Source organism: Oryza glaberrima, chromosome 12 (assembly GCF_000147395.1).
Source record: "Oryza glaberrima chromosome 12, OglaRS2, whole genome shotgun sequence".
NCBI lineage: Eukaryota > Viridiplantae > Streptophyta > Magnoliopsida > Poales > Poaceae > Oryza > Oryza glaberrima.
In genome coordinates this window covers 2,539,568-2,553,467 of record NC_068337.1, presented here as the reverse complement: position 1 = coordinate 2,553,467, position 13,900 = coordinate 2,539,568, and the positions used below count along the sequence as shown (strand labels likewise).

Genomic DNA, 13,900 nt, shown 5'->3' with positions numbered 1-13,900 from the left:
TAGGAGACCGCCCACCAACCCGAATATTTACTCTCCTTTACTTAAGGAAGAATTAAACAAAGACGTTATAGTTATTAGTAGCATCAGCTACTGATCATTTTCATACCTAAGCAAGATCTATCACCACCAAAAAAAAAAAAAATCATTAACAAGTTCACAATCAATAAGCGCTTTCATGATCAACAAGTTCACTGCAATGGTTCGAATAAATTCACAACAAAATTGAGCTACATTTCTCCTTACAAAGCTCCCAAATCTGACACACATCTTGTGTCCGTATCTCCTCCCATTCCCCCTGATTTACAAATTACAATGGGATTCTACGTATCGAATATGAAATCAGTTTCAATTTTACAACAAAATTCAGCAGCAGCTACATATACACCCACGTCGGGGTCACCGTCACCGGTGCAACCTCACCGGCGGCACGGTGAAGCCGTGGGCGTCGTCGAGGAAGGGCACCGCCGCCGGCCGCGCCTGGAGGTCGCCGTAGAAGTCGTACTCCGCCTCGTAGTCGTGCAGGTCCAGCTCCTTCTTCTGGTTGGTGTGGTAATGGTGCTTGGCGCCGGGCGACTTGCCGAAGCCGAAGAGGCTCACCTCGTCGCAGACGCCGAGCGCCATCACCACCGCCTGCATCCCCGACGAGTAGTGGAAGTACCTCTCGTCGTGCCTCCGCGTCCAGTTCGCCGCCGGCTCGCCGGTGGCGGAGACGAACCGCCTCAGCGAGTAGTACTTGGCGATGCGCGCGCACAGCGCGTCGAGGCGCGCGTCGGTGACGAGGAGCGGGAACGGGGAGGACGGCGTGGCGGTGGCGTTGCAGATGAGCGCGTCGAGGAGGTGGGCGGGCTGGCAGACGTACATCGCCATGGGCACCTCGCCGCCGTACGGGTGGCAGCCGCAGGCGGCGCGGGTGATGGCGTTGCGGGCGGCGCAGATGTGGAGGATGTTGGAGTTGACGAAGGAGAGGGAGGTCTTGACGCCGACGTCCGCGGCGAACCCGGCGACGCGCGCGTTGTTGAGGCGGATGACGAGGTCGTGCGCGTCGATCTGCGGGCCACGGCCGGAGCCGAGGAGCACGCCGCTGTTCCCGACCACGGCGCAGGTCCGGTACCGGCGGCCGAGGACCCCCGCGAGGTCGCGCATCACGCCGGCCACATTCCCCCCGCGGCCGCGGCGGCGGCGGGCGGCGAGGAACGACCCGAGCGATGCCCTGAAAGAGGCGAGGAGCTTCCCGTCGGGGGGGAGCGCGTCGACCGGGACGCGGAGGCGGGCGACGGTCTTGGGCCGCGGCGGGGCGCGCGGGGAGAAGGCGTACGGCATGCGGAGGTAGAGCAGCCGGTGGTGGTTGCCGAGGCTGGGGAACGTCGAGATCGACGCGTTGGCGAACAGCGCGGCGGCCTCGGCAAGGATCTGGCTGGATCCGGCGCCATCGTCGGCCGCGAGGCGGCGGAGGAGGGGGTCACCGACGGGGTGGCGGGACGACGACGACGACGACGGGGGGCCCTGCAGCACGAGGAGGCGGCGGCGGAAGGAGAGGGAGAGGATTGAGAGGAGGAGGAGGACGAGGACGGGCGGGAGGTGGCGGCGCTTCATCCCCGGCGGCGGTGAGGTCGCCGTCGTCGGTGATGGTGGCAAGATCTAGTGGCGGCTGCCATTTAGAGCTCGAGTGGTGGTGGTCGCCGACGCGGCGAGTGAGTGGGGTTGGGGAGAAATTAATCAGAGCCAGGGAGAGAGAGAGATGTGGTGGGACCCACCCCGACCAAAGTGGGTGATTTGGGTGGATGACATGTGGGGCCAGGGATGAGGTGGGGTCGGTGTGTGGTTGGGCTGCAACGGTGGGGCCCAGGGGCCGGGTTCGTTCGGTGAGTGGTTGCTGTTGTGAGAAACGGTTGGTTGCGACGCACGCCCACAACGAATTCCCAGAAGTAGACCGACGAAAATATGGTTTGCACTTTGCGTGAGTGAGAGGCTAAGGTTAGGGAGGTGAACTGATACAGCGATATTCTGTCGTAATCTCAAAGAATCACTGGTAGTTCATTACGTAAGTTTGATAGTAATATGAATCTAATTTTTTTTCTCGTTAAGATATAAATTTTACCTCATTTTTTATTACCATGGTTTTAAGTAGGTACATTCTATGAGAAAACTTTATATATAAAAGTTGATTTAAAATATGAAATAAAATTTTCAAATTTATAATACTTAAAAATTAATTAATTATGCGTTAATGGTTTTCTTATTTTTTTAGAAACGAACACTGCCATATGTGGATAATATTTTATTGTGGCAATTGCATCTGTACCCCAATTTCGAAGCCAATTACTGTTTACCCACTTTTTTAGGGTTTGTAGTTTTATCCCCACTTTTTGAATCTGAAGCAGCCATGTGCCCCTGCTTCTAACAGCCGGTTTTAACTGTGTTACTTGTAGAGAAAAGGACAATTATGCCCTCCATGGTTATTGCAATTTTGCTTCAATTTTTTCAGCTTCGTGTGATTTTGCACGCCGAATTCTCTCTTCACGACGAATTCTCTCTTCACGGCAGTAATCTCAAATTAATTGTGGATTACGTTTATCATGAATCAGATTAGCGAGAGATTTAACAGACGTTTGGAATTTGCGGCAACACGAAACGGCTCAGGGTTTCTACTTCTGCGGCGATTGCGCGCGTCGGTGGAGATGGAACCAATCCCGTGAAACCAACCAAATCAAACCGAACGAAGAGCGCACACACGCGAAGGATCAAACCGAACCAAACCAAACCATACGTGCCGCCGCGATTAACCGCGCGGCGAGAGCGTGGTTTGTTTTCGAGGGGTTGCGGGCGAGCAAAATCACCTGGTGGCGGTACTTGTAGTAGCCGTTGGAGCCGGCGATGAGGACGGCCCATCTGGTGTCCTCGGCGGCGTCGTCCTCCGCCGCTGCGTCATCCGCCACGCCGCGCTCGGACGGCTGGCGGAGGTTGCTCTCCTCCTCCCCTCATGGTTCCTCCATCCGCGGCCGTACGCCCGCGCCACCGCGACGGCGAGGAGCGCGAAGAGGAGCAGCACCGCGAGCGGTGGCAGGATGAGGCGGAGGCGGAGGCGAGTGCGCGCCGCCAGGGCTTCCCGTCCTGTCGCGGCGCGGCGAGGCACTGCTCCATGCGGAGGAAGAAGAGGCGGGCTGTCTACCTCTTAGGAGCGGGCGCCGGCGCGGCCGCACGCCCTCGACCACCGCCGCCTCCCCGCCGCGCGCTCTCGCTGTCGCCTCCGCGCCGCCCCGCGCTAGGTATTCGACCTGCTTTTCCCGTACGCACGGGTGGAAGACTCACTCAACCCTATCCACTCTCAGGGGTACAAAGGTAATTTCATAATTACCCTTTTTTATTTTCCTTTGTATTTCTTTAACGCACAATGTGGGACTCACCAAACGGCTGTTGAGGATAGACGGTTGCTTCAGATTAAAAAGTGGGGGTAAAAATACAAACCCTGAAAAATGAGGGTAAAACAGCAATTGGCTTTTAAAGTGAGGGTACAGATGTAATTATCCCTATTTTATTTGCCATATTACTACAAGTTACGAGTATTGAATGGTTGAAGAAGAGAAAGATCAAAAATGCTGGAATTCTTCGTATCTTCGCCACACTGATGGCGAAGGCACTTCAGTCCAGCTTCACGTGATCCATCATGCCTGAACTTCTATTCTACTCCTATCATGTTGCTTAAACTGTTTGCGAGTACTTTTTGGGATCTTCCATGTTCATCAAATCCTTCAAAACCAAGTGACACATAGTTTAGTTAACCAGGGTCTCACATAAAAGAATACGCTAATCCAGGATGTTATAGCCGAGGGTACAGGAAATAGTACTGGATCTTCCGACCTCCGCGTCGCCCTCTCGCGCGGGCGACACAGAGGGCGAACCCTAGCCCCCGCTGCCCCCTCCCTTCCTCTCCCACCCCTCGCCGCCGCCGAAGTTCCGCGCGACCAACCGTGAGGGCGGCGGCGAGGCCTTTCCCCGGCGACGCGACGACTCAGCGCGAGGACGACGACGCGGCGTGCGATGGGCGGGCGACGGCAACGGCGCGACGTGAAGCCTCGGATCCGGCGGTGCCACCACCGGATCTGGCACCCCCGTGGCTGGATCCGGCGCCCTGCCGCTGGACCTGGCCGGAGGCGAGCGTCACTACCATCCGCACGGAGGAGGCGGAGCGGCGGCGCTTGTGCTGGCGGTCGGCGGGGTGGAGGCCGGAGTGGGCGCGGCGGAGCTGGCCCTCCCGCGGTCTGACTGGAAGGGGGCGGCGGGGAGCGCTGGACCCGGTGCCCGGTGGCGGCTAGCGGCGCATGCTGCAGCGATGGCGGGCCGGCACGACCTCGTCGGCGCCACCCCCCCTCTCCCCACTCGTCGGTGATGGCTGGGCTTGGCGCGCCGATCCGGGACCCTAGCGGCCGGATCTGGGGTTGTCGCCTCGTCACGCGGCGCGGTGGACGGCAGTGGCAGGAGCAGCGCCGCGTCGAAGCAGCCCCGGCGTTGAGGGCGGGTTCCGGCCGGCATGTGCCTCGGGCGGCGTGCGCCACGACAACGGCAATGGTGGTCGGTGCCCCGGCCCTCGGTCGATGCTCAGGGGCCTGCGTGCCTCCGGAGATGCCGCGGCTGGTGATGGCACGACTTGGCGGTGCGTCCTGCGGGTGCCGTCGCCACCGCACCTTCGTCGTCCCTTGCAACAGCAACCTCTTCCGCTTCCCCTCCCCCTAGTATCCTCGTTTGTGTGCCCTCTACCCCCTAGTTCCAAACATCGCTGATGATTTTTCCCTTCAACTTCTTCTCAATCTGGCGTGCTTGTTTGGAAATTGTGCTCCTCTAGCAGCTCGGATTGCTGCGGTTCTATGCCCTCCTCCAAAAGTTGTCGTTGATGTTTTTCCTCTGTGAGAATCCCCTTAGCCATTTCCCCTTCTGTCTAGCCCCCTGCTCGTCTTCACCCTCTTTCTCCAGATGTCCAGGACCGCAAGGATCAGTGTTTCTCCCTCCTTTGAGGCTTCCTTCCCTTGAAGGGCGTTGGAGAAAGTTGATCTAACAAGCAATTTGATAAAGCTTGATTGAAGAAAACTTAATGCGGGTGGCCTCGAGCTGCAACCTTCAGTGGCCCTCCCTCCTTTGGGGCTTCCTGCCCCCAAAGGGCGTTGGCGAGCTCTGATCCAAACAACAACAAGATCAAGTCAGCTTCTTGATGGCTTCATGCGGGTGGCTTTGGACTTCAACAGCATTCTCTTGCCTCTCTTTTTTTCGACATGCTTGTGGCTGTGTGAGGAATTGGATGTTGCTTAGTTGGGGTTTAGCAGTAGGTTTTGGAATTTGGCAAGATAATTTTCCAGGTGTCGTTCATCAATTGTAATCTTTTAGGAGGTTTTCTTTCTCTGTTCTCTCCTCGTTGTATTTCTCCGTGTATTCTGTTTTTCTATCCTCCAGGGCCCCAGGTCCCCTGCGCTTGCGTAGGTAAAGCTTGCCCTGTGTAAGATCATTTGGCTCAATATATTCAGGTGGGGATTCTCTCCCCCCGGTGATTTAGTAAAAAAAAAAAGGATGCTATAGCCCATCACATGACGGCATTGGAGTGTTAGGAGTCATAGTACCTGCCCAAAACATGTTGACGATACCCATAGTAACTCAATGATACACCAATAGCATTGGCGGATCTAGGATTTGAGCAAAGGGTATTTAAAGTTGAAAAAAAAATCATACAGAACTCAAAAAATTAGACTGGGAAAATCATACAGGAGTGGTAATGACATGTTTAAAGCCTTAAAGGTACAAACAGTAGCGCAATAGTCAAGATGTCTATCTCCAACTGCACACTTGGGGACATATCACTATCATGGGCATTGGGTGCTTCAAGTAGTAGCTGAATAGGACTAGAAGCAGTGGCGGATCCAGGATTTGAGCAAAGGGTATTCAAAGTTGAAAAAAAAATCATACAGAACTCAAAAATTTGGACTGGGAAAATCATACAGGAGTGGTAATGTCATGTTTAAAGCCTTAAAGGTACAAACAGTAGCACAATAGTCAAGATGTCTATCTCCAACTGCACACTTGGGGACATATCACTATCATGGGCATTGGGTGCTTCAAGTAGTAGCTGAATAGGACTAGAAGGGGCATTTTCTGGGATCTGAACTTCACTCTCATTGGTTAATGGTTTTGGATCAGAGGTGGAAGCTACTTTCTGAGACTTGGTTGACCTTTCCCACAAAGACTTCAAATCTATTGTCTTCTTCTTCTTCATTTTTCAAATTTCAAGACCTACAGTTCAAATTTCAAGACCTACAGTTCAAATTTCTGACTAATTTAACTTCTAAGCAATAGCAATTAAGCAATGGCCAATCGATTGGGGAATTTGACAAGAGGATTTATTTTACCAGTGTCAGTCCACTGTCCAGCCGTCTAGGGACCAAGGGGACGCGCCGACGCGGGGGTGCGTCGCCGCAACCGGCTGCCGCCGTGCGCCGCAACGCCGCCGCCGTCCGTGCGAACCTCAGCTGCTCAGCGTCACCCGTCCCCGAGGAGGCGGCGGTGTCGTCGCAGGCCGCGCCGCCTCCGCAGCAGCAGGCCCAGGGACCGGGGTCCAGGGAGATGAGGCTGGTGGCGATTCTGGCGACGCGCCGAGCCGGCGGTCGGCGCCGCCGAGCGTCGTGCTCTCGATGCCCCGTCGCCCGTCGGTGGGGATGAGTGTAGGCGTGGCGGATTGGGGCTGGGACGACAGGAGGGGTGGGGACTGGCTGACCGGGGGATAGGGACTAGGGTTTTGTTCGTTTTTGGGCCAGTGGGCCTATTCGTTGGGCCAAGATGGGGAGGAATGTATGGTCTGCTGCGAATAAATGGGCTTCTTTTCATTTGGGCTATACATGCTGCACTTCCTTCTAATTTCTCATGTATATATGCATAACATACCTATATATAGTTATTTTTTAAAAATTCTATGGGTATTCAGGTGAATACCCATGAATCACATGGGATCCGCCCCTGACCAATAGTACACGTATTATATATCCTCGTATTATTTTCTCCCTTTTTACATACGCACGCTTCCCAAACTAATAAACGGTGTATTTTTAAAACTTTTAATAGAAAAAATACTTAAAAAACATATTAATCTATTTTTCAAATTTAAAACAATTAATAATCAATTAAAGGTCTATTTAGTAGGGCTCCAACTCCTAAATTTAGCTCCAAGGGCTCGGTCTGGAGTAGAGTTGTGGAGCAGTCTAAATCCAGCTCCACATCTCTAATTCATTTTGTGAGAAAACTCCAGCTAATTCTAGTCATATTTTGGATGGAACTGAAACTATTTTTCTGGACTCTGGCTTCAGGATAAGTGGAGCTAAAGCTCTGCCAAACATGCCCTAATTATGGGTCTCAATTTTGTCTCTTGATCTTCTCATCTCTTCTCAAACACACCATGGGTCAATTGGATTCATGCCATTACAAATGTGCATGTTTTAAAAAATATCATCACAATTCACCTAATTAGAAGGATACCATTACAATTTTTCATATATCTTAAATATGCCATATTCTACGTCCCAAAGGCTATTGGACCCATGAATAGACCAATGTATTTTCGTATAGTCTAAAATACCCCCATATACACCCCGCTGACATGTGGACCCTGTCGTCCATATCTTCACGGCCACAGAGAGCAAGGCATCGAGTCACGACGCCGCTGGCCAGCTGCACGCACCGTCATCCCTCACCCGCGCACGTGACTACCTGTCGGCTGCTCGCCGACGCCCCCGCCCAAGCCACCCGTGCCATTAACCCTCTCCTCGAGCTTGGCGCTAGCTCCGCCATCACATACCCGAGCTCGCATGCTGCTTTCATCCTTTCGGTGCGATGGATGATGTGGCATAGAGGGCAGATCCGGCGCCCGGCTCCATCACTGTCTTGGGGAGTAGGGATGGCAACAGGGCGGGGCGGGGCCGGGTTGGGCTGGAACGCCACCGTCCCCGACCACCGACTTCACCCCCACCCCTGGCCCGGACTGTTGATGCGGGGCCAAATCAACCCCCGTCCCTGATCCCTCTGGGCCCCGCAACCTGACCGGGGCCCCGCATTGATTAGCATCTCATCAAATTAGCAAAAACAAAAATTGCACATACTTGACACACCAAAAAAAATAGGATGAATCGTCGGCCGCCGCACCTATCCCCTCGCCGGCCGCCGCGCTCTTGCCGCAACCTCACCGGCCGCTGCGCTCTTGCCACAACCTCGCCGGCCGCCGCGCCTTGCCGTGTGATCGGGTCTATGCGCCACCCCGTGCATCGTTTGCACTGCCGGAGGGAGAGGTGGAGGTGGACTCGGGAGGGAGAAGTGAAGGGGACGGGATGGGAGGCTGGAGGGGAGAGGAGAGGAGGGGAAGGGAGAGGGCGACCGGCGACGACGAGATCCAGAGGTGCGCCGTGCACCCTGCGCCGCGCCACTGTCGTGCGCCCTGTGCCGCCCAACCGCCGTGCGTGGTGTGGACGGGAGGGAGATAGGGATGGGGGGACTAGTGAGAGGATAAGGTTATGGTTTAGTAATTTTGTTTATATATCTCCGTTTTTTTTGGGTTGGACTGTTTTAGACCTTTTATGGGCTATATTTTGAGAGTTCATATACACTCCCCGGCCAGCGGGTCACCCGCGGGTGAAATGTCTCCTCCGTCTCCTCCCCGTCCAAATGTGGGTCCCCGGCCCTGACTCCCCAGTAGGGGACCCAGTCCTGCGGGGGAAATTGCCATCTCTATTGGGGAGTTTGTCGACAACATCAAGCTTCGTCGCTGCCTCTGATATGGGGAAATGTAGCAGGATCAGCAAGGAGAGGAGAGGAGGCACGAGAAGAGCCAGAGCAAGGTGGCACCGGGGAGACGCCAACGCACCGCCGGTGGAGCAGGTGTGGGTGCGACGGAGGGAAGGTTGTTTGCGACGAGGCTAGACTCCATGACGGCGGCGGCGGCGTCTCCTGAACTAACTGTCGGTGAAAGATTTACCCACAATTTATGCCAAATGACATCTACTTGAATGATGATGATGAAGTCATGAAGAGTACTTTTTCACCTAAACCCTTTCTGAATTAGCCACACTTCCTATTTGGATTACCCAGAGTTTTACTAAAATTTTAAAATACGTATAGACTATAGTATAAATGCATACACCTTGTCACATATAGTGTATATTTTAGTTGTCAATCAACATTAAAATTCAAGAAGCTTTATTGCTTCTTTGGTACAGTACAAAGTATATACATCTATAAACCGCTTTACAAAGTAGTACGAAGTATTTACAAAGCTTTATGAGGTGTGTGTTTCTTTTGTACGAATGCACTTCTAGTCCAATCAATTTATAAATTAGTTTTGCTAATAAAAATATGGTTTCATATCATAACTTACAAATTAACCATATACTATATAATTTATGTGAGAGAGATTTATCAAGTAGTATAATCATCAAGAGAATCACACTACCTATCGTCATCCTAGTTTCTCACACATCAATACAAGCTGATGGAATCCTTCTTGTTGCAAGCCGGGTTGGATGCGAGGCTGGTGATCCACACCTCGTCGGCGACCACCGCCTCGTCGTCGTCGTTCCGCCGCCACGTCCACAGCGCGTGCGTGGCGTTCACCACCTCCAGCCTGCCGTGCCCGAAGCTCGCCTCCCTGAACGCCGACGCCGCCGGCTGCGGGTCGACGTACCTCGTGGCGAGCCCCTCCCGGTTGCCGCCGTCGCCGACGGTCACGTGCACCGGCCCGCACGCGTCCTCGCCGCCGCCGTACACCCGCGCGAACCTCTCGTACGCGTGGACGTGGCCGGCGAACACCGCGTCGACGCGGGCGCCGTAGAGGAGCTCCTCCATGGCGGCGCGCATGGCGTCGCCCTCGCCGCGGTGCGCCCTGTTGCTGTTGTACCACGGCGCGTGCACCAGCGCCACCACGAACGCCGTCTTGGCGCGGTCGACCCCCGCGAGGTCGCGCCGCAGCCACCGGTGCTGCGCCGAGCCGGCGGCGTAGCCGGCGTAGGACCCCAGCATGACGACGTGCACGGCGCCGCCGGCGACGTCGAAGGAGTAGTAGAGGTTGGACCCCGACGGCGACGCGCCGGCGTCGTGCGGCATGCGCCACCGCGCGTCGTACGCCGTGAACGGCCGCGGGTGGATGACCGGGATCCTCTCCACCTCGTGGTTGCCCTCCGTCACCATCCATGGCCGCGCGCTCGCCAGCGGCTCGACGAGGCGGCCGAACGTGTCCCACCACGGCTGGTAGAAGTCGGCGTACGACAGGTCGCCGGGGAGGAGCAGCATGTCGTAGTCGTCGGCGGCGACGTGCCGCAGCGTCGACGCCGTCCACCCCGTCTGGCCGAGGTCGCCGACGACGACGAACTTGAACGGGAGGCTCGCCGGCGGCGTACGGAAGGAGAGCTCGCGCGACGTGTCGTTGCTGCAGCGGTAGAAGTAGGTGGTGCTGGGTTTGAGTGGGCCGATGACGACGTCGTGGATGTTGCCGGAGTGGTAGAGGACGTAGGAGTAGGTGGTGGTGTTTCCGGCCGCCGAGAATGGGTACTCGCCGGAGACCGTGCCGTACTCCACGGTGGCCGGCGCGTCGTCGTCGGTGATCCACGTCACCCTCATCTTGTCAGAGCCTACAGCTGATATATGCACCTGAAGTTTCAGCAAAATGTGTCAATCTCACTAGCAAATGAAGTTTAGCTACAGTTAATTGCCAAGTCATTTGTCAACTATTGCAAAAGGGTAATTTTAATTTTTATCATTCTTGAGAAGATACACTTCATTGTTGCAAAAACTGTAGTAATCTGATAGACAAACTGTAATCTTATTCAGAGCAGCGATTGAGTTCTCTGAACACAGATTCAGGAAGAAACTGGGTTCTTGATTTTCTCTGAGGTTTTTCTTTGGAAATCAGTTTAATTTCCTCTCAGATTCTATGATATTGATCACCTTCACTGGCATGACTTTGCAATCTTCTAAGCTGTACATGAACATCAATTTCAGGCTAAATATATAGCAATCCACAATTCATTAACATATTTCTTTAATTATTTCACTTTCTTTCTTAGAAATTTCATGGGCTATCTTTCTACTGGCAAATAATACGCCAATGCTATTGCTTATTTTGTTAGCTAACTTGATGATTCAGAAGAAAGACAGCAACATAATTGTAGTTTATGTTTTTTTTAACTCTATTACATATATACCGAGCCATACATGTATACTAGCTAGCAGGGACAACAATGGTAATAAATGATTGTGCTTATTAAAAAAATTTGGGCATGGGTGCAGTGCCCACAAGTTTCAGTTGCTAATCCACTCATGTTAAGATTGACCTGAATAGATTGAAGCACATATTTGCAATTGACTTTTGTTCCAACTCAACATGTGGCAGGAAATTTTGGTCCAACTTTGTTTCTCATATTTTTCAAGTAGTACCAGGGCTACCATGCATGAAAATGACAAAATTAATATGTATAAAACCGAGTACTTGCTTCCTGATTCATGCAAACTGTCTAATAGAACCGTCTAGACTCTAGACCCCTCACCACTTCTTCTGAAATTACTTGAAATATAAACTTCATTCTTCAGAAAGAGAGATTAAGCATCATGCAGTACAAAATATAAATCATTTTCCGGTTATGATCATTGACAATTCTGACAACATGAATAACATATAATCTTTTCAACACAGATTATGTTGAAACTTAATGTATGCAGATAATTGAGATATTTCTTTTCAGAACCTCCAACAGAAAAAGAAAAGGATGAAGGATGGCTCAGGAGTCAGGAAGATTACTGTACTGAAACTATGCATGCTGAATACTTGCACTATCAGCAAAATTTACAGAAAGTAACTTTTCGTATTACTCATGATTGAGCACAAAGAAAGAACTCATAAGTACTCAACTTTCTGTATGGTCGAAGCATTCATTCGTGTACGTAAACATTTTCAGATTCCTCTGAAATCGATCGAACCAACGAGCGAAAGAAAGAAAGAGGAGGAGAACACATCTGACATGGACATCGACCGATCGAACGAGAGCTTACCTGCTGCGGCGTTCGGCCATCGCCGTCGTGGAGCACGGACAGCGTCGCCCTCGCCGTCGGCCGCACGTACGTCGACGTCACGGCCAGCGATGCCGCCGGCGGCGGCAGCAGCGGCACGGCGGCGGCGAGGAGGACGACGAGACGCAACGCTGCTACGCTCGCCATTGCCATATGGTCACAAGCTCACAAAAGTCGTCTCTCGCCCAAATCGATCAGTCGACGATATTGGACAAGCTTGCAATTGCATGCAAGATGAGAAGAACTATATATATCAGTCGATATGACACAACAAGAGGCGCATAGATATATAAAGCCGTGTAAATCTAATCTAAACTATGCGGACAACGAAAGTACATGATATATAGGTAGATAAATAGATATAGCCTGCCGTGAGTGAGCGAATGTCGTCCAAATTTGGATGCATTTCAGCTGCAAATCAAGCTTCTGGATATAGTGTTTCGTCAGCTTTGGATGACTTGTCTTTCAAATATTTTGCTCCCTTAAGAAACAGAAACCGAACAATATTTTCATAACAAAAAAAAAAGAAAAGAAAAGGAAAAAGAAACAGAGGAGAAGGCTGGCTTTGTTGAGTGCAGAAATGGGGAAGCTCGGAGAAGCTCATGTTCTTCTGCCGGATGCTTGGCTGGACAATGTAAGCAATTTCCACGTGTCCATCTGACCATCACTATGAAATATTTCTCTTTTTTTAAGATAATGATGATTATGAAAAATTTATTATGCTAAGCATATTCCATTTTGGTATGGCGAGTTGACGACTTTGCTTTTCTTTGAGAATTGAGACACATGCAACTGTACTTTATATATAGAACACTGTCCTTGCTGGCTGCCTAATTGTATGATCAACATGTTAAGGGAGCATTAATTATGTTTTTTTTTCTAGTATTTAGCTGCCGACCATGCCTGAAATAAGTAACCATCAAGCATGCTAAACAATATAATTTCTGTGGTCAACGAAGGAAGGCAGTTTGATCAGGAGATTATTTCTTATATAAACGTACGATGGTCGTTGCCGTGTTTTCCTTTTTAGGATCTCCCAAAAAATTGAAATGCTCTTAATTAGATAATTAATCAAGAGGATAGCTGGATAAGTATGTTTATGCATAGGGTAAGATCTGCAAGTACGCCACATACAAAGCCCAGTACGAAAAGATAAACGTTCTTTGGTTAAACTTGCAGGCATTTCTCTCTCTGAACCGTACGGTGACTTCATCCTTTCAGTACTCTCTTGAGAAAATTCAGCAAAATTTGTCAGGTTCTCACTCTGCAAAACCGAAAAGATTTCCCCGTGCCGAACTTATTGCGTGCTCCAGGAGCATAATTGGATCACCATATATACATGATAAGTGATAATCATAGTGTATTTCCTCATCAGCAGATGATCTTTTGACACCGGATGTTATTGCATAGAAGATTGGAAGAATTAAAGTTCCAGTTAACACACGTATCATGTCTTAATTACAAAAAGAACAACATACTTTCATGTTGGTTTTTGCAATTTTATCGAAAACAATAATGGGAGATGGTGTTTGCTTTGAAATATATATAATGGGAAATAATGCTCTTTTCGATGCATTCGTCTTTCTTGTCCATGTTCAAAATCTTTAACACAAAACGAAGGCATGAAAGCATTACTAACTGTTCTTTAACTAGAAATTTTCGAAACAATTTCATTTGTGCGTATCCAAAAAAAATTGAAGCTACTTCTTCAGGTCACTAAAATTCAGATATATAATCTATCTATCTATATCTAACTATGGTTTTGTACATCCAGTTTAGATATAGAGGCCGGATTTTAATCCATTTTCTATAAAAAGAA

The 13,900-nt window shown here is 51.0% G+C and overlaps 2 protein-coding genes across 2 annotated transcripts; both read right to left on the bottom strand.

Annotated features, from left to right (window-relative positions):
• Positions 1–177: 177 nt before the first annotated feature.
• Positions 178–1,727, bottom strand: LOC127756719 (sialyltransferase-like protein 2). The gene has a single exon (XM_052282093.1). The coding sequence runs from the start codon at positions 1,591–1,593 to the stop codon at positions 403–405; it is 1,191 nt and encodes a 396-aa protein (XP_052138053.1). The 5' UTR covers positions 1,594–1,727; the 3' UTR covers positions 178–402.
• Positions 1,728–9,213: 7,486 nt separating this feature from the next.
• On the bottom strand, positions 9,214–12,463 carry LOC127757776 (probable purple acid phosphatase 20). The gene is made up of 2 exons (XM_052283351.1): positions 12,064–12,463; positions 9,214–10,665 (listed from the first exon to the last, which is right to left on the bottom strand). The coding sequence occupies exons 1-2, from the start codon at positions 12,232–12,234 to the stop codon at positions 9,499–9,501; spliced, it is 1,338 nt and encodes a 445-aa protein (XP_052139311.1). The 5' UTR covers positions 12,235–12,463; the 3' UTR covers positions 9,214–9,498.
• Between the last annotated feature and the right edge of the window lie 1,437 nt (positions 12,464–13,900).